The sequence below is a fragment of the Erpetoichthys calabaricus genome, chromosome 3 (assembly GCF_900747795.2).
Source record: "Erpetoichthys calabaricus chromosome 3, fErpCal1.3, whole genome shotgun sequence".
Classification (NCBI taxonomy): domain Eukaryota; kingdom Metazoa; phylum Chordata; class Cladistia; order Polypteriformes; family Polypteridae; genus Erpetoichthys; species Erpetoichthys calabaricus.
In genome coordinates this window covers 47219003-47240399 of record NC_041396.2, presented here as the reverse complement: position 1 = coordinate 47240399, position 21397 = coordinate 47219003, and the positions used below count along the sequence as shown (strand labels likewise).

The window sequence follows — 21397 nt, the reverse complement described above, 5'->3', positions numbered from 1 at the left end:
GCTCTTCAGTACAACCCTTTCTACTGACAGTGTTTGTGAATGGTGATTTCATGGCTGTATGCTGATTTTACGCACCTGCTAACAGTGACCATGTCTGAAAAACCTGAACTTAATCAGGAGTGGTGACCACATAATTTTAACCATACAGTGTTTGATAGAGGAGCCTCCTTCTGACAGCTTCCTCTAGTGGCAACCATGGACCCCAACAAAGCTGCTTATTGGAACTACACCACCAATGCAGACCTGCTGGTATTCATATGGGATCCTTACTTACAGTCATATGAAAATGTTTAGGAACCCCTCTCAGCCTGCGTAATAATTTACTTTCAACAAAAAAGATAACAGTGGTATGTCTTTCATTTCCTAGGAACATCTGAGTACTGGGGTGTTTTCAGAACAAAGATTTTTAGTGAAGCAGTATTTAGTTGTACGAAATTAAATGTGAAAAATTGGTTGTGCAAAAATTTGGGTCCCCTTGTAATTTTGTTGATTTGAATGCATGTAACTGCTCAATACTGATTACTTGCAACACCAAATTGGTTGGATCAGCTCGTTAAGCCAAAAAATAGTTCAAAATCTACAAAGGCATTCATGCAGAGGGAGAAGCACAATGTTCTGGAATGGCCATCACAGTCCCCTGACTTGAATATCATCGAAAATCTATGGGCTGATTTGAAGCAGGCTGTCTATGCCCGGCAGCCATCACATTTAACTGAACTGGAGAGATTTTGTATGGAAGAATGGTCAAAAATACCTCCATCCAGAATCCAGACACTCATCAAAGGCTATAGGAGGCATCTAGAGGCAAAAGGAGGCTCAACTAAGTATTGATGTAATATCTCTGTCGGGGTGCCGAAATTTATGCACCTGTCTAATTTTGTTACGACGCATATTGCATATTTTCTGTTAATCCAATAAACTTAATGTCACTGCTGTAATACTACTGTTTCCATAAGGCATGTCATATATTAAAAGGAAGTTGCTTCTTTGAAAGCTCAGCCAATGATAAACAAAAATCCAAAGAATTAAGAGGGGTTCCCAAACTTTTTCATATGACTGTATTGGGATGCTGCCACCCCATTGTACTGGGTGAAACACGTCACCCCAGGAGGCAGTCTCCCACCGTCCTTACATTATATTGTCCTCCCGAGAATGGGAGGGCAGTGTCTGCCCATTGATGCGTTCCATCAGTGTGTGTGTGCCAGTCAGTTTTCTCTTGATAAAATTTGTAATGGTCCTAGTTATATTTTTCCCTACAGGAGGATGCAGAACCCACATGTCCTAAGATACCAGCAGCAAGTACTCCAGGTAAACATTGTTTTCTTGTGGTTAAAACTTTAAAAAAAAAAAAAAGTATTGTACAGTATAGTAGTCAACTAGTCTTGTTCATGTTTTATGCAAGACTGACTGCTTCAAAGCACCCAACTATCAACAGTGAGAGCAAATTATGTTTAATGTAAAGTAACAAAATGTCTAAAAGCCCTTTACTTAAAATCTGAATTCACTGAAAATTTGAATATATTAAAGAAACTTGGAGTAATGCTGGCATGTGGGTGATTTTTCTTTTTTTTAATTTATTTTTGTTTAGATATGGCTAGAAAGCCCTGGGAAAGAACAAACACTATGAATGGTAGCAAATCTCCAGTTATATCAAGGTAATACTACTTTTCTCACCATAGCCGAAGTAGTATATCATTTAAGTTTAGTGTATAAAAAATATTAAAGCATTTTCTTTTTGTAAAAGTAAATTTAGATAGTTGGAATTGCAAATTATTTTTCTTTTATCTTTTCTTTGGCCTGTCATGAAGTGTTTCATTCTGAAAATGAAATGATGCGGACAGAGCTAGGTCAATCTCATGTAAATTCAGTGCAAAGGGATTTTTATGAAATAATCCAAAATGTAGCATACAGTTTTTTAATTAGGAGGATTTGCATTTTCATTTATTTTGTGTACTTTTCAATACCAATATAAATGCATACTTACAATATGTATGCTTCTGTATACGTTATTTAAGTAAAAGCTGTAATAAGCTATGTAAGTTACATTAACTGTGTTAAGTTAGGCAGCGTGCACACCTTAAGGTTACTTTTTAAATTATGCTCTCTTATTTCTTATTCATCCTTAGATGTTAGAATTAGCCTGTTAAGTTAGTCTTTTTTACCCTCACAGACGGGATTCACCATGGAGAAATCAGATGGTTTCTGACAACTACTGTGATTCCCTAAGCAGGTATAGAAACCTGTAAAGTGTGATATAACTTATGAAAATGAATCTTTAACGCTGTGTACAAAGTGACCAGTAGGGGGCAAAGTTAGTCTATTTTTTGAGAAAGTAGTGTCCTAAGAAGCATTTGGAAGTTGACATACACTAGTATGTTTAATTTCCTTTGGTGTATGTTTAATGGAGTTGATTTTGGGAAAGTAACATTTGCATAACACTTAAAAAGTTGTAAATGTGTGTCTTAACTGCTAACCTGTATTCTTTAAGAATTTTGAACCTAGGTATGTACAGTAGATATTTTGTGATTGTTAGGATATAGCAGGTTGGATAATGACTGACTAATAAATATGTTAATATACTAATTTATTAAAATATATTTTACTTGTTGTTTTTTCACTTACATGCCAGTATATCCTGTGAAAGTTTTATCTGCTTTGTTTTTTAAAGCATTTTTTAATTAGTAATGTTTATTTTATTAGTGCTTGAAAATAATTCTAAACATTCTTTGCAAATAGTTTCTTTTATTTTTAATTACTATTTTTTAAACCCACAATTCAGAATGTGGCAGTTGTTGAACTGTTAAAAATGATCACAATATAATATGTTTATCAATCTTCTGACAATGCAAATTAGGTGAAAACTAAAATAATGTCATTTTAACTGAGCAAATCTTGAACTGATGTGCAAAAGCCCTAAAGAAATAAATCTGGTCTAACATCTTCAGGTGGACAAACCTGGCCTGTCCAGTTTTACTTATTTAACAAATCCTGCTCCTTGTGTACCTTGGGATAACCTTCATTAAAGGTTTTATTTATCTTCATAACAGAGTTTTTTAATAAAAATTATAAACTGTAGGATAAGAAATAGATCTTTATAGTGATTAAGAAAAATAGACTAAAACCTATTGAATAAAATATTGAATAAATAATAGCTTAAACCATATAGCGTTAAAACATGAGACCGATGAAAGAGATATCAGAATTGCTAAAAGGCAGCTAGAGAAGAGTATTGATAAAGTCAACCTCAAAAGACTTTCCTTATTTTTGCTGTACTATAACAGCCAATAAAATATATAGTACACCCCCAAAAATCGCAGGGGGTTACCTTCCTAGAGCACCCGCAAATTGTGAAAAACCGCAAGCGCGTTTTCTTTGGTATAAGTAGAGTAAATACATAATAATTTCATTTAATTAAAATACAGTAAAATGTACGGGTACTCACCAATGATGAATGATATTGATGATGATGACAAAGTAGCTGTGCAGTACAATGCAGAGGATTTAAAATTCCTCGGGTGGCGCCTCTTCTTCAGGAGGAGTCGTATCTTTGGACGGGTCTTCTTCTGGTGGTGTTTTGTGTTGGCTTTTCTTTATAGGTTTCAGGAATATTGTGATGGGAAGTTGCTACATTATCTCCTGTAGCAAACTGCTGGTACAATTTCCGTGCTTTCTCACGGATTATGTTACCATCCAAGGTGATGATCTTCTTCCTGCAGTCGGTGATCCACAATGCCAAGGCAGATTTCATCCTGACGATATTTTTATTCCTTACAGTCGTTACCTTTTTGGCACTAACACAGAAACTTAACAGATACGGTACTCCAGATCGCTGCTTCGTTCTTCTTTATGTAGTGTGCAGTGCTTTCGTTAATGCCATAGTGGCGCGCTACTACAGCATAACTTTTTAGTTCCCGGAGTAAATCCAGTAGTTCAACCTTCTCCTGGAGTGTTTTAAACTTCTTCTGGCGCTTAGGCTCAGTGCCAGAAGCCTTAGAAGGTGCAGGGCATTTCAGTGACATCTTGTGCGTTTAAGAATAACAAAATGAATACAATAACAAAATGGAAAACACGAGGACACTCAGCTGGAGACATGTCACAGGGCAGCAGTCAATCAGCAGCAAGGAGAAATGAATAACGCTCTCGGATTGGCTACTTTCACCATCTCAAACCACGTTTCCCTCAGCGGTTGCTTCCTGTTCTCTCTACAGCACAGTATTGCCACGAAAAAAGCCGTAAAAAATTGCAGAGGATATTTGCACTTTCCACTAACAATAAATAGTTAGGTTCTAAGGAAAAATCCACGAACCCTGAACCGCGACTTCACGGGGGTCTACTGTGTGTGTGTGTATATATGTATATGTATATAATATATAGCGTGTATTAAGAATAACCATGGGGGGGAAAAAAGCGCACTAGTAAGACAATGTACACAGTACTTATGTTTTGAGGCTTTCATCATTTCAAAAGTGAATGTGTAAAACATGATGAAATCATCAGAATGATATTCTACTTAATGTGAGGTGGTTGCCATTAACACTAGAATTCATAGTTTATTTGGACCCATTCACTTTCTGCAAACCTTGTGCTGTAGTTTTAATTTTAATGGATACATTTGCCATTTTTGCCTACACTTAATAACTCATAATACAAAGTAAAAACATGTTTTAGAAAGGTATACTAATTTTTAAAAATCAAATAGTGAAATGTCTCATTTACGTAAATGTTCATATAGATATTTCGCAGCAATTACAGCTTGGATTCTTCTCGGGTACGTTTCTACTAGCTTTGCATACCTGAATTTGGACAGTTTATTCCATTCTTCCTGGCACATTCTCTCAGGTTTTCAGTGATTAGATAGAATGGATGGGAAGTGCCAGTAAACTGCCATCTTCAGGAGTTTAAGTGGGGGCTTTGCCTGGGCCACTCGAGGAGTCACTCAGGTGTTGTCTTGGCTGTATATGTTAGGTCATCATTGTGCTAAAAATTGAACCATTGCTTGAGGTTGTGTGCGCTCTGGAGCAGGGTTTCATCAGGGACCTGTCTGTTTTTGGCTGCATTCAAAAGATTGTCTGTGTACAATGCTGCTACCTTCATGCTTCACGGTACGGAATGTATTATGCAGATGATGAGCAGAGCCTGGTCTTCATCAAACAAAGTGCCTTGAGTTCTGCCCAGAGTGTTCAATTTTTGTTTAATCAGACAAGAAAATCTTTTTTTTTTTTTTTTTTTTTTCATGCTTTGAAAGTCCAATGCATGCTCCCAACGTCCTCCTCCTTTGAAAGTCCAAGCAGGCTGTCATATGCCTTTAAATTAAACATGTCTTCCTTCTAGCCACTCTAGTGTTTCAATTTTTAGAAGGATTAAAACTATGATGTCAGTCCATTGCATTCTATCCACATTCTTCCAGATTTAAGGACATTGCATAATATCCTGCAAACATATGGCCTCCATTTAAGATAGGAATAAATTTAGGTTTTAATCAAGTTTAAGGTCAACTTTTACCTGTAAATAGAAAATTAATTTGGCTGCATATTAAATTTAATGTAAAAAAAAAATAGACTATAAAGAGAGAACATTCCCACACATATGGAATCGAAGTGTTTAATTTCTATTATTCCTATTAATCTGCTTAGATTTTCCAATCTGTGATAATAATATGGGAAGTGCTTACAAATTACCCATAAACAGATATAGTAGTGATTGAAACTAGACCCATCCTATTTCAAACAACCCTAGTTTTTCCTACTCTGAATGTGCTTTGCTAAATTGCCTTCAGGGATGTGATGAGTTGCTCATTTTATTTGACAATGAAGTATATTCTTTGATCCATGTTAAAGATTCATGGAAATGCAGCCTGCTGCTCTCCAGTTCATAGCGGGCCATACCTGCACATGTTTCAGAAAGGAAGCAACAACAGGAAATTCTGGCTTATGGCCACTTTCCTTCCCTCCAGACTTGACCCATGTAAAGAATTTATAAGGGTGGGATTTTCAGCATGTCAGAAAAATAGGAATTGGTTAGCTTTTAATCAAACTCAAGACTACTCTTTTAGTGAAGCTGTTATTTTACATAGGCACATCTGAAAAGTCAAAAGTTACGTTTGCAGATTATTTGTGCTTTAACACCAACATCAAAAAATTTTTTTTTTTTTTTTTTTTTTTTTAATACTAGTTTTAAAATATTTTGTATTTGATACATTAATTATGATGTACTGCATCTGTATTTCATAGTTATGTTTTGGCAGACACAAAAACATTAATGCTAGGAAAATAAATTACACTAATGTGTTTTAAAAATGTAATACAAAACTTCAAGTTGCGTCTCAACACAGTTAGATGATGGTTTTTGTTTATTCAGTTTTTAGGGTATAATAATGAATGAATTGGTAAAAGTAACTATTATTAAAAAGTATTTGTAGCTCAATTTTGAATATGTTGTCACAAAATTGTAATGGAGGTTTTATAAATCGCACTGTTAAGAAATCACTTTAAATGGATTGTAATACATTTTAAATAAAACCACACCTAATTTCAAAATATTATATATTTTTTTTATGTTTCTTCATTTTTGAAATATTTGTCTTTAGAATGTTGGAGGCAGTGTCTAATCTAAGGCTTCATCCGAGGATGTTTTTAATTCATCACTAGCAATGTTGTACAGGATTCCAATTCCTAATATCAAATTTTGCAGCCAGATGTGCTTCAGAATTCTGAATTTTTTACATTCCTTAACCTTGCAAAAGTAGGTTTTTGCATGGTTGCGGTCATTGATTTTCATACCACCCTAAGGAAATTCTGAAGGTTTCTCACAGTTATGGTTAACTCGGGTACATAAGGAACAGGGATGCCCACACCATGATGGGCTATATCAAAAATAGGTCTGCAACTTGTGAAACATTTAGATGTTAGGCATGGTCATTTCAAGTAAATGTACAGTAATCCCTCGCTACTTCACGGTTCACTTTTCACGGATTCACGACTTCGCGGGTTTTTAAATACAAGTGATTGCCCGCCTATCGCGGATGTTATGTTCTAGACCCATCAGCAACAGGAGAAAATCCGCGATATAGAAAGACCATATAAATAAACATTTTTATAGTTTAAGCCGTAAAATACCCATCCCACATGCTTTAAACACATGTAAACTTATAAAACACACTTTGTTAACACATATGATATGTGGATGTCGGGCTAAGGATATGAGTAACATCTCACTATTATAAAACATTTTAACTTCACGCAAGATAAGACAGTGAGACAGGAAAATAGGTGCTGTACAGGCTTTTAAATTATTGACACGCAGAGCGACAAGCAGCACAAAGCCAGCACAAAGTCCACTTCTCCTTAGCGTTCATTCAGCTCCACACCCCCTTGACAATGCGAAGTGGCAGGAGCTACTGCGCCTCCGGGGAGGGGGGTTTGAGCGAACGTACGTTCAGCCCTCACACACCCCCACTCCTCCTCCTCCTTCCGAAAGCGCAGAGCGACAAGCAGGCTTTTTGGCAGAAGCAGCACAAAATCCATTTCTGCTCAGCGTGAGTTCAGCTGCCCCCCTTCACAAAGCGAGTGCAGACACATCGACGTCTGATCGCTGTGTGCAGTGTTGGTCTGTGGTGTTTAAGAATGTAGGAAGTGTTTATAAGAGTGTGGGAAGGGTTTATAAAGCCTTAAAATATGTATCAATAATAAAATAAATATAGGTCGCTACTTCGCGGATTTTCACCTATCGTGGGGGGCTCTGGAACGTAACCCCCGCGATAGGTGAGGGATGACTGTATTTCACAAATTCTTATTATCAAATGCTTTGGCCTTTCATTGGACTCCTGCCCTTTTGAAATGAAAGGTGAATATGACTGTGCTGTTTTTCCAAGGAAAGCATGTACAGTACCAATAAATGTGTAATTATACGGAACGACATTCTTTTTATAAGATATAACCTGCAATTGATTGGCACACTTTTCCCCTGTTGTTCTAGCGTATCATGAACCAAATCCTGCCATTTATGCACATGATACCAAGTGTGATTGGCATCTCTGTGGAGTTCTAAAATTGATCAAACTTCATTCCTCAAGTTTCATCATGACCTATTCAGTCTATTATTTTACTAAATTAATCCTTAATCATGCTCGTGCACACAAATCCTCAAAATGCATGCCACCAAATGCATTCTTACACCATCAAGAGTCATTGCCATTTAATCACAGATACTGCCACTTGTGTAGTGTTTTGCATCAACAAAATTTTCAGTTTTCCGAGCTGTTCAAGAGGAATCTTGTTTTGCTTTTTTTCTCCTGTGTATTTCTATTTTTCCTTTGTTCTCTCTGTATTGATTTTGAAGTAAATGCTTGTATTTGTTTTATTATTTTATTAAGTACAATGCCATTGTAATATTCATATTTTCAAAATTAAAATATAAAATGTTTTGTGGACCTGTAGTGCATAATTGATAATAATCCATATATAAATTTTGCATCATAGCTTGGTGAGCATCACAAGATGAAGTACATTAGTACATTATATTTCTGGTGCACCTCCCATAAACATGTACTGTTTAGGTGTATCACAATGTGGACAGTGGTATTTATTGAACTTGCTGTGTTTAAAAAGCTGAAATTTGGTAGGATTGTACATCTATTTAATGTGAATCCTGAGATATAAATGAGATAAGAAATACATAAAACTATTTGCTTATATTCTTGCATGCATCTTGTATTATGTGGTACATATTTGTATATTTTTCTAGTTTCTACTCAATAGTAATGGTACAGGTTATTAAATTTATCATAGTGTAAGTTCTGGTTATATCAACAGAGGGAAACTTAAGTATAAGTAGGAGACTTCAATGTATTTTTATTTTGTAGGTAGCTAAATTAGCAAAACAATACATTAGTAATTTGTTTTGTCTTATAAATAGACCGAAGTCCACACCAACGCCAACTGGGTCCCTAAGTGCCAATGGGGTGTCAGGAGAAGGATTAGACTATGACAGATTAAAACAGGTAAGCTGCCCTCCATGACGTTCCTGCAGCATTTTGGTCATTCTCTTATAACTCAACTCTCTGAAATCATAAAAAACATTTCTTGTGATTTTCTGTCTATCCATGTCTGTGTGTTGTATCCTTATTTGCACAGCAGTTTATAAAGGTCCTTCATGTGACTGTTCTCTTTGGGTGCCTTAATGATATAAGATATGAAGATATTCATGTTACACAGTCATTTCAAAAGTGTTCCAAGTTTTTAGTCATTTGCATTTGCCACACCTCAGGTTTTTTTTTTTTGGTTTTTTTTTTTAGAAATTTGAAAGAAAATCCCTTACATAAAGTGTTTTAACTTTAGTGTTCTCTTGTCTAAACTAAATTATATTTCATTTTCACTCACATTTTAATCATATCATCAGTCAAAACAAACGTAAGTAAAATTTAAAACAGTTAAAAATCAGTAATGGCTTTACAAAATGTGTGTTCAAAACTGCAGCATTTATTAGTATGCTTCAATTTAATCCTTCAAGAAACTTAAAGAATTTTATCTTTTTATCATTTTGTTTTTTAAATAAAAAAGTAATGCATTATTTAACATTCTCCTCATCTGAATATGTTACTATATTATAGTGATCAATTTTTTATAGTGCAGTTTGTATGCATTGAGATATGCAGTATGGGTGTGCCGTTTGCTGTTTCTGGATTGTTTGCTATAAGTTTAGGCGTCCCTATGTTCCTGTACTACATTAGATAAGGAGCTTGTCTCGGCTGGAACATTTTATAGCTTTCCTATCTAAAGACACAGCACAGCCAATGCCAATGTACTCTGTTAAACTTTCATAACTTATTTTTATTTACCATGGACACTTTGTGTTGTTTAACAAATATTACACTGATTATTTTAAAGGTTTTTTTAATACCATTTTAATTTATGTAAATTATGGAGAGTGGATGTTTATGTTGTATATTTGTCTACTTTCAGTGTAATTGAACTCCTGTTCATTTCCCTCATGGAATGATGCTGTTTTTGTTTTTTTTTTTTTTTGTTTTTTTTGAGTTTCCTTCCATGGTTAACAGAAGTGCTTTGTATTTAGTTTATTTATGTCTAAATCGGCCCATAAGAGGATATGGGTAAGTGTTCTGCCATATTTTATAGTTTGTTAGTTGTGGTAAAGTTCTGCCTTCCAATGTGTCTGACCAGAAAAAAAGTAAGTACAGAAAATGTAAAGGTGGACTTCTAGACACATCAATATTAGGCTTTGGTTAAGAGTACAGTCGAGGTGTGCCTATTCGCTTATGATCTGCTTGTAGGTCAGTAGTTTGAGGACCCAAATAGACTTTGAGAAGTGACCATTGCGGTGTGTAACTAGTTTGAACAGCATGGGGTCTCTCGGCCTTACTTAACAGAAGTGAAGATCACAGAAGTGAAATCACAAGCTGCCAGAAATGTGTTAAACTCTCCTAATGGGCAACCTTAGCCCACTGTGAGCAGGCACATTTTATGGGGATCTACTAGATACTTCTATTAAAGCATTCAGTTTGCAAAGCAAAGTCTGAAAACCTGAATTTTTTTTTTTCTGTTGCTAAGCCTCTTCTACAGAGAAAAAAATATTCTGTGCATTTACTACTTCATGTGTCATGTTTTCTACTTAACTGGTTGAATTAAATATTTTTTATCAAAATAAGAACTTACCATTACACAGTTGATGTTATTGTAAAGGGATTACAAAACAATAATGGCCATTTTATTTGACGCCTGTCCCATATCATAGACTTCTCTGTCAGTAAGAGCATTATATGTACAAACAGACATTGCTATTTATCAGGTATGCAGGTGCCATTAGATTGTGTTGTGTGTATGATCAGTTCATGATGGTACACCAGAGTTAAGTATTTTAATGATATGGAATTGGTTATCAATGGAGGATAGTTGCCAAAGTTATGAAGGCTCAAGAATACAATTACCGAACACTGGAGCACTGGGAAAACGTTGCCTGGTTTGATGAACCCTGCTTTATGCCTATTCATTCTGTGGCACGATCAGAAAATATCAGAATTCCTTTGGGTCCCTGGATTCATTCAGCGTGGTGTTGCTCTAAGCTGGTGGTGTCGGATGTTTTCATGGTGCACACTGGGTCTCTTGAGACAATGTTTGAATTGAGCAATATTTTAATATCTTCATGGTATCTGAATATTGTTATTGATCTGTTGCATCTACTCATGGCAGCAACTACCATTCTACATATAGGATTTTTTTGTAGAATCCTGCTCCTTGATGGAAGAACACGGAAGTCTTAAGAAAAATCTAAGTGCTGCCCTTTTAAAACCTTGCTGATTACATGAGCCAATAAATTCAGATTGTTAGGAGGACCTACAGTAGCTGTTGGTCCAGGATGATTGTAGATTTACTTAATAGACCAATTTCTTCCAGTGTGTCTACTCCCAAGTTTTATTCCATTTCCACAACTTTGGTGGCTGCTTTGGGGTTTGGTGTTGATCAGTGATCCTGCTGAACATGTTGTCTACACTGGATTTTTGTATTGTACTTTGGTTTTACTTCAACATCACAAAAACATGAAGTTTGGTTTTTTGTTCACTCTAAATATGCCCAGTGTGACTGTTTGCATGAGTATTCCCTGTGATGGACTAAATTGTCTGGTTGGCTCCTTCCTTAAACCCAATGCTGCAGTCATAAACTTGGATTAAGCAGGATTAGAAAATGGATGGATAGAAATTAATGTAGTGTTCTGATATTGTACATTTCCAAGGTGACAGGTTAATTCAGTATATTTTTATGTAGCCTTTTTTCAAAAGACAGACTTTGATTATGCATAGATTTATAAATATGACAGAAAAATAAGAGTTTATAGTAATTGCGCACATTTTTATATATCTATGGTATACAGTATAGCTAATAAAATGCATTGTAATAAATGTATTCCTTGTATTTGTGTTCAAAAGTAGATGATTAAGGAAAATTTTTAAAAAGTAATAAAAATTATGGTCTGTGAAAAGCAGCAAAATACAAAATGAAAACTCAGACACACACACTGAAAGTTTCAGCCTTATTGCAAATGGCAGACTTTATACCCTGTAATGTGTTGCACGCAAGTGGCAGATATCCATATTACTAACCGAGAATGGTAAACCGGATGGCATGGACGCAGGTACACGGCGATGGGACCATGAGACGTACTGCGCAGGCGTGTACAGCTCAACTAACGGAAATAGCAAATAAAACAACCGCCATATTGTGAGTGGCACTACTGCGGAGTGAAGTTAGGAATAATGTGCTGCTTGGGATTGTACAAACCGCTGAATACTTTACATCAAATTCGAACAAAATACAGCTCAACGATACACACACGAGCCCACCTGGATAAGATCAATGAACGCAGGCGCCTACAACAAGCGTCAGAAACTGCGGAAGCAAAGCAGGCACGGGTTAAGACACTACGGGGTCCGCAAAGGTCCACAAAGAGAGTACGGCATATATAAGAGCACACCGATCCAAAAAAAAATCAATCGTGTAAATTAAAAGCATATGGTACACACAAATCATGTGCTCTCGGCGCATAGAAAGCGTATAAGGACAATACGGAGAATAGAGACCCAAAGGCATTGGAGAGAAAAAAAGGCAGATAAGAGATTATGAAGGCAGTGGAATTCAAAAGGCTCAAACAAACGATGGCGCGATACACATGCAGACAAAGGTATACAATATGAAAGCAGTAAAATTCGAAAGTATTGTAGCATCCCACCCAGGTTGAGGGCTTTTTGGTTTTAAGTGTGTCCACTATTAATGAACATTCATTAGGATTAATGAATATCATTTGCTGTCATTGTCATTCACTTACCTTCCCTGAAGAAACAACTGGCAATACAACTAATGAGTTTACACGTTGTTGTCAAAGGGGTCAGGTTAGACTGCCTCCTTTGGATGAATATCCTGAATATCTACGGATGTTTCTAACTAACAATGTACCCGAAAGTAAAAACATTATGGACTGCATTAGATCCTACAATAGTTCATTTGCTTTTGCATCTACCGGGGTAAATATCAGGCCACCAGCTGGCAATGGCCCATACTGCTTTTGCGTTTGTGGACAAATATTACATCGGATTGGAACAGTGCACCCTGAGCCAAATCACGAATGCAAATATGCACAGATCTACGTGTTAGATCCAGATGATGCACTCTTATCAACGATTTTACTACAAATGTTGTGTATAAAGAAGTATTCCAATAGATCCTTCTAATGTGCCATGCTATGGGTTTTTTATTTCCTTTGTTCGTCATCTACACCTTTACAATTCGATATATCTCATACATTCATCAATGTATTTCGGGTTACCCAACCCCGGGGGTAGGCGAGCAAAGCGAGCAGGGGGCGGAGCCCCCTTGTTATGATAGAATTGTGATATAATAGTACAATGTCAGCCACCCTTAATGCATCATTCTGTATGTCGAGAGAAGATGTTTAGTCAACAAACTGGATGTGACAAAAATTAAAGACCGGGTAGCATAGTAAGTAATAGGTGGTTATTGATGATTGCCACAATTTTAGTTCAGGCGCATAGCTGACAGACACTAAAGGACTTTGCAACAGCCATGTCAGTGGCTTTCATAAGACTAGTCTGTACTTTAGTATTCAGACTTGGGTTTCAGATTGTTGTGGTATCCATAAAGCTAGCAGGTTATATTGTTAAGTGTTTGAGCATTATTTATATAAAGGTTATACTGCTGGAAAATACAGTAGATGTTTAAAACTTATGTAATGTAAAGGGATGTACTCTACACATTCATCAATAGGTTCCACAGTATGTGGTAAAATTTTGAAATTGACTCTTATTTAACTGGCATCCAGTATGGAAACTTAAGACCTTGAGTTTTATGGTGGAATGGCTTGTTTGACTTGTGATGGTTGTGGTACTATGTTAAATTAATTGCAGGCTGGGTGAAGAATGATTTGAGCAATCTTTGAGTAAAGTATTGTATTAATCAGTTCGAAGAAACAAATTAACTACTCATTTTTCAATATTTTTTTCTTGGAATAGTCCTGTGAGTAGTATGGAATACATAAAGGTAACACAGTAAATTTAAAGTGAATACAGTAAAACTAAAATGTAATATTGTTCTGACTTTGAAGATGATTGTACTTTTCAGTTGACTGTGGATTGCTGCCCAGTAACATTTTGTCCTCATTCATCCAGAACCCTAAGCTAAAGAGAGATCTTTGTACCATTTTCAGAGTCATAAACTTGACAACTTTGCTGTGAATACTTTTATCACCACTTTACTGTTATGGAAGTCATGTGTATGCAGCAATTATGTTAGAACATTAGAGTTTAATCTACTTGTGTTCAAGTGAATTTTTATGGTCAGAAAACACAATTTAATTCTTTATTACTTTGCCTTGTCATATGTTGCAAATTTATTACATTTTGTAGCTGACCAGACATTTTTTTGCTTTCATTTTCACAACCAGAACTTGAGTTGAGTTGTTTAACCAAATACTACACTGAATAATTACCAGCTATAGCTTTTAAGTGTTTTGGAGTAGATGTAACAGAGCAGCATTTCTCAACCATTGGGCTGCAACACACATTTGTACACCAGCAAGGTGCCATTCACTCTGAAAATGCAGACATCTGAGCAGATGTTTTGTCACAAATGAGTTACCTTGTAACCACATGTACTTCACACCACAGAAATTCACTGCACAATTTTGTGATTTTTTTAATCAGGTAAGAAGTCAGAAAAAAATCCCAGCACAGAGTAGAAAAATGCAGGAACCTGAGTTATCATATTTTTCCTAAAGCACACAAACAGATAAGTCATGTATCCTACAACAAACAAGACACCCACAATTACTACATTTTTAAGATGGCAGTAAGGATATTTGTCAGCTGTTCTGTAGGAAGCTTTCAGAGGTAATTAAAATAATATTAATTAAATGTTTGAGATGGAGTTAATTTGCTCATTTGTTTTTCTGTGATACCCAACAAACAAACTGCTGTTCAGGAAACAGGAGTAAACATTAACTTTTAAGGAAATTGCAGAGTCTTTTGACTATACAGTTAACAGATATTAAACACTTCTGTGTCTTATCTGTAAAGCAGAACAACAGTGCAGCATTTCTTACATGTTGGGCCTGCTAAGATTTAATATTTTCCATAAAGAAGTAACTTGTCACAATATTTTTAAATGATATTTGTCCAGTATTTTTACATATTTAGATGATGATGTCTGTATGTAATTGTATACCTTACTTTCCATGTGTACACATACACACTTGTAGATAGGAAGCAAAATTTAAATTTCAGTCTACTAAAAAGTTCTACTGCAAGAATATTGGATAGATTTTAATGGTGAACTAGTTTACAGTAATCCCTCCTCCATCGCGGGGGTTGCGTTCCAGAACCCCCCCCCGCGAAAGGTGAAAATCCGCGAAGTAGAAATCATATGTTCATATGGTTATTTTTATATATTGTAAGCCCTTATAAACTCTCCCACACTATTATAAACATTTCCTGCACAATTATACAGCATAAGCCCTTTGTATTCTCTTAGATATTAGGTAAGATTCGTTGAAATTATGTATGTAAACACAGTTTATATACAGTAAAACCTAAATATTATTTTAAAGATATCGAGCATCTCCGATATCACATATGTTACAGCCATGACGACAGACAGGCCACCAGCAATAAATACGTACAATGCAAGAAAAATTGTATACAGTAAAATGTGTGTACAGTGACACTAAACTATGTACATGTAATAAGTACTGTATGTAGATATTTAATTATGGTTACTCACCAACAATGACACGACGACTTGTCTGATAACGACGAGTTTAATTTTACTGCACAACAAAGGATAGCGTTACAGCTCTTCTAAAGGAGCCTCTTCAGGCAACTGTGTAGCACTGCCGTTGTTGTTCTTCCAGCACTCTTCAATCCAAATCCCTAAAACAGATTCCATCCAGACTACTGCCTTATCACGTCCACTTGCAACTCGTTTTGCACCCTGGTTAAAGGACACTGCGGCCGTAGATCTTATATGCTTTTCCTCCTTTTTAAATAAAAAGAATCGTGGACTCATTGATGCCGTAATGGTGTCCTGCAGCGGTGTAGCTGTTCCCTTCCTTCAACATATCCAAAACTTTTACCTTTTCTGCAACCATTTGCATCTTCTGTTGGTGCTTGGACATGGCCCCTGAAGCAGTAGCATGTTAATGCTGAATGAGTGAGATGAGACTTCCTGGTTAATGCAGCACTCCGTCGCTGAGCCAATCAGCAGCACACAGGAACTTAACTGTGTGCTCTGATTGGGTAGCTTCTCAGCCATCCGCCAATAGCATCTCTTGTATGAAATCAACTGGGCAAACCAACTGAGGAAGCAAATACCAGAAGTAAAAAGACCCATTGTCCGCAGAAACCCGCTAGGCAGCTAAAAATCCGTGTTATATATTTAGATATGCTTACATATAAAATCCGCAATAGAGTGAAGCCGCGAAAGTCGAAGCATGATATAGTGAGGGATTACTGTACATGATAGCGGCTAACATAATATCTTCAAACCTTCTTGTTCCAATTTAGCATCACAAAGAGCCAAAGCCTATCCTTGAATCATGGCATGCAAGACTGGATCAAATCCCTGATATGGATTGAGTCCATCACAGGGCCCATCAGAGCACATATCCACATGGGATCAGTTTAGAATTACCAATTAGCTGCCTTAGGGTTTTGGGAAGAAAACTGGAGCAAATCCCATGTAACCATAAGGAAAGCATGAAGACCACTTACAGACCGTGACTACCACTTTCATGTGGAGTTACTATATTGGCCAACCTCCTCCACTCTCACTTCCTAGCTTGACTTTCTCCCTTAGATCTCCCTTTACACAGTCCATCCACCTTGTTTTTGGTCGTCTTCTCCTCTGTCCCAATGCCTCCATATCCATGATTCTTCTTCCCACATTGTTTACCCCTCTCCTCATGACATGCCAGTACCACTTTAACTCATTTCCTGTATTTACTTTGAGATTTCCACAACTTTAATGTACCTCTGATTCTTTCATGTCTAATATCCACAAGGTTTGTTACCCCCCCACATCCATCTGAGCATCCTCATTTCTGTAGCTTCTAGCTTCTTTTCACATACCTTCTTAACTGCCTTGTTTCTGGTCCGTACAGCAGTGCTGGTCTGGACACAGTTTTATACCCTTTACCCTTGCTCTTGCTCTTATCCTTCGGTCACATAAAACTCCCGATACTTGTTTCTGGATTTTCCAACCTGATTGTATTCTATGGTTTGTTTCTAGATCTAGCCTTCTATTCCCTATTATTGTTGACCTGAGATATTTGAACTTTTATTTACCCTTTTTAAGTCTTTCTTGTCTCTAAAATCTTGGATATTCTGTGTTTTTTCTATGAATCTTAAAACCATCCTCTACAGCTCTTCTCTACTCCTAGTTTCCTTTCCACAATATTCTTAGTGGTGTCACATTCCATCATGTCATCTTCCAGTTCCCCTAGCAATAGCATTCATAACTAGTGTAAAAATATATCGGCATAATGATGATCCGTGATATAACCTATCTGTTCTTTCTACACTGCTTCTGACTTGCGTGTAGGTTCCCTCATACTTCTCTGATACTCTGATCTCTCTCGTGCATCTCCACACCTCTTACCAGGGATCTCTATCGTACAGTATGCCTTCTGTAAATCTATAAATACCATGTGCAGTCCTTTCTGCGTCTTTCAGTATTTTTCCAGAATCTGTGTCAAGCTAAAAATCGCATGTGTTGTACTTTACCTGGTATCAATCTGCTAATCCCCTATTGTCGTTGTCTCAGTCTTTTATCCAGACAGTGACTCTGTTCCAGCACTGTGACATCCTGTAACCAGATGGAATATACATACATACTGGCTTCTGTATTTTTATGTGGCTTAGTGACCTTTCCAGTGTCTTTAAAGGATTTGAAACCACAATTTCATTAGGTGAGCTGTACTAAATTATTGAAAACTTTTTTGATTAATGTAACATCTCTCTGTCCTACAGGATATTTTAGATGAAATGAGGAAGGAACTGACAAAACTGAAAGAAGAACTTATTGATGGTTAGTACTCAATCACCATTACTCTGGCATTGCTATTAAAACAAATATCAAGTTAAATGCACTTAAACATTTGTACTTGGATAAGGCAGTAAAGTTAAAATATCTAAATGAATTAGAGTTGACTGCACACACAGAGTTTCCAGTGGATGGTTTATAGATAGAAAATGTAAGTTGCATTTCTTGTTTATGATTATGAAGACATTCCCTTGCATGGTTTTGGAAAAAAAAAAAAATCTTTCTGTTTCTTTTCAGCAATCAGGCAGGAACTGAGCAAGTCAAATAGTGCATAGAAGAACAGGAGTTCCACTGCAGATTTCTACATTTGACCTGGCACTAGAGCTTTCGGGAGGGTGGGGGGGAATAAAACTTTTTTTTAACAAAACTAAAAGAAAATCTGAAGAGTGTTTTGCAAGAAGGACCCACTGTACTACATTTTGGAACATGGAGAGCCGAGCCTTGTTATAGCGGCAGTGAAGAGCTTTCTTCTTTCCTTGGAGCTTGCTGCTTTGTCATGACCACCTTGCCAGAGGGTGAAAAAAAGTCTTAAAAGTTCCTCTGATAATTTGCAAAGAGAGAGAGATCTTGTAGTAAATAAACAGTATTAGTGCAGGAAAGTACTTCATGCTGACAGACCATTTGCACATTCTGTAGACCTGAACTGCAAAGGCACACTGGGCAGGGGCAGGTTTCCATCTTGCAGCCATGTGCTGGCTACAGAGGAAGGCTTTCTTTTTTGGGAAAGAAGGACTTTATAACAGGTTGTAGTCTTCTGCTGCAGGGCTCCATAAAGCTTGTCTTCCTGAAATACTCTTATACCTGAAATATGTACATTAAATATCTGGAGATGTTTGTTCACGTCTGTTCTAATGTTAAAATCATGGCCATATCAGGTAGCTTTATGATATGTTAATTGGATGGCCTATTTGTAGGATTTTTGGCTTAATATTCTGAAATAATAAATGCTGGAAAGCCTAACTATAGTTAGCCTACATTTGGACTATTTTTCCTTTTAAAGTATGAGGAGTCAAGTGATCACAGAAGTAGATGCCTTCCTACATCAGTTTACCGCTTTACCAAATCTGAGACTCCGCCATACAAATACAGTAGGTATCAAAAGTGAATCAAATAAAGACCGCATCTGTCAACGGAATTTTTTTTTTTTTTCGTTTTTCATTTCATTTACTTAAACTTTATTGCATGTTCAGTTTTATAAAATCACACAGCCATGCCATCATTTTTTTTTTTTTTGTAAGCAATAAATGTAACATGACCATTAAGTTGCCTTTTACACTTCTCCAAGCTTTTGGTTCTGTTAGGCATTTCATTTCTCCTTTAGTTAGTTTGTTGTTTCCGTATTTCTTTTATAGTTACTCATTAAAATTACATGTTATGATTTCCACAGCTGTATTGTACTAGGAGCTAAATGCATGCATATTGATGGGGGAGAGAGCTGTGAACTGATAGTCCTGGTTTGTTTACACTGACCTGATTTAAGTTCTTATTTAATTGCTGTTTGTATTTCATTTAGACACCAGAATGTTCCAAACTGGCTGTGATTACCATTGCTCTTTGGTATTAGTGCCTCTCAGCCTCTCAAATCAGTTTCTCCACAACACTGTCAAGATAGCAACAGAGAGTTACACAAAAAGGGTAAAAACAAACAAACAAAAAAGGTTTCGCACTAACATGTTAATCCCTCTTAGTGTACTTTTTATTATTTAGTTATTAAAATGGAAAAAAAAAAAAAAAAACCAACCTTGCAGCCACAGCGTGTCATTCTTCCAGGACATTAGTGTTTTCAGTTATTTTTTGAGTGACTCCTCACAATTCAGTCCTAGCTGCGTTTTGCCAGATTAATCCAAGTGAACCACTAAAGAGGCGGAATTCCTATAAAGAAGTGGAGCCCATTACTGCAGGGTGAGTAGATTTCCTACGGCACACTTGGTATGATGTGCTCGATCGCGTAGGTGCAAGTGTGACTAAGTTAAGTACAACGTCGTAGAGCGAGCAAAGCGGATTTAAAATGGTGCCAGCTGCTGTGTTTTGTGGGATTCATTTGATGACTTCTCGTGTTAGCATATTTTGTTTCCACTTGTTTTGAAGAACCAAAACACTGAACTGCTGTAGTTTTGTGAATGTACAGCATGACTGCACTTTAGAACCCATTTCAAGTCATCTTGTGGTTATACTCAAGTTTTTTTTTGTCCTCCTGGGTATAGGTGGTTTATTTTTCAATATAAACATTGGATAATTTACTAATAGAGCTCTTCCTCACGTTTTCTTTTACATGTTTTCTTGTGAATCTTTTAACTTCATTTGATTCTGTTTATGTGGCAACTTTCTCCATTGATCTAAATTAAGATTGTAGGCAAATTTGATTTCTTAGTAATCTAATTAGGACTGTGCCTTGTTCTGAAACGAGTCTGCGATGACACGGGTTCACTTGTTCCTTGTTTCTGCTTGTCTTCTTGTAATTCTGAACGTGGGGATTTGGATAACCATTTCATAACGTGTGAACACTTCACAAATGCTGCTGTCTGTGAGTAGAAGGTGGTGATGATGATGATGATAAATGATCAGATAGTAATTTTGTTAAAATCTCACAAAGGGTGAAATGTGGGCTGTGGGAAATCCAAATCTCGTGTAAAAATCTCTTGTATTCATTGCAATCTTATTAATTGAATGTCCAAATCAATATGCTGGTGCTGAAGCCCTTTTATTTACTAATTATTCTGATAATTATGGGAATGGCAGCCCAAGTCACACATATTGAATGTTTTGAAATGTTTTAAGCATTTTTGTTTCTTTTTTTTTTTTTGTTTTTTCTTCTTCTTCTTCTACTCTGGGTTCTTTTCCATTCACTTTGTACCACAATGTTTATTTCTGTTTCTTTTAAATTTCATACAAGCTAACATTTTGTTTTTTGTTTGAGCGAATGAAATAAACTTGCAATACATTACTCTTGTTTCATTTTTTTTTTCCTGGACTGAAATGTTGCTAGAAAAACTGTCTTTACTGTAAATGATGTGGATTTAGAAATTAGCTTACTACTAACATTTCTTTTCAATGAATTAGTTTGCTGAGTGCTGCCTCCACTGCATGTGGACTGCTGTTAATAATATCATTGAGGTGGGCTGCCGTGTTTTTAAGTTTCCTGTTCATTTTAGCTGTAGTTTATCCTAACCACCCAACCTTTAAACTTAGTATGAAGCATAGTTTAGTATTTTAGTACAGGGTCCCAGCTACATTGTTTCAGGCCCAACTTTTCCATCTCTTAGATGACATGAACAGAG

At 36.3% G+C, this 21397-nt stretch overlaps 1 protein-coding gene across 1 annotated transcript in view; it reads left to right on the top strand.

Annotated features, from left to right (window-relative positions):
- Nucleotides 1-21063, top strand: part of enah (ENAH actin regulator) — a 211774-nt gene extending 190711 nt beyond the window's left edge. Inside the window, 5 exon segments of the mRNA XM_051925592.1 lie at nt 1260-1308; nt 1589-1655; nt 8914-8998; nt 18047-18104; nt 18357-21063. Coding sequence (XP_051781552.1) covers nt 1260-1308; nt 1589-1655; nt 8914-8998; nt 18047-18104; nt 18357-18394 — 297 coding nt within the window. The 3' untranslated portion in view covers nt 18395-21063.
- Nucleotides 21064-21397: the final 334 nt, after the last annotated feature.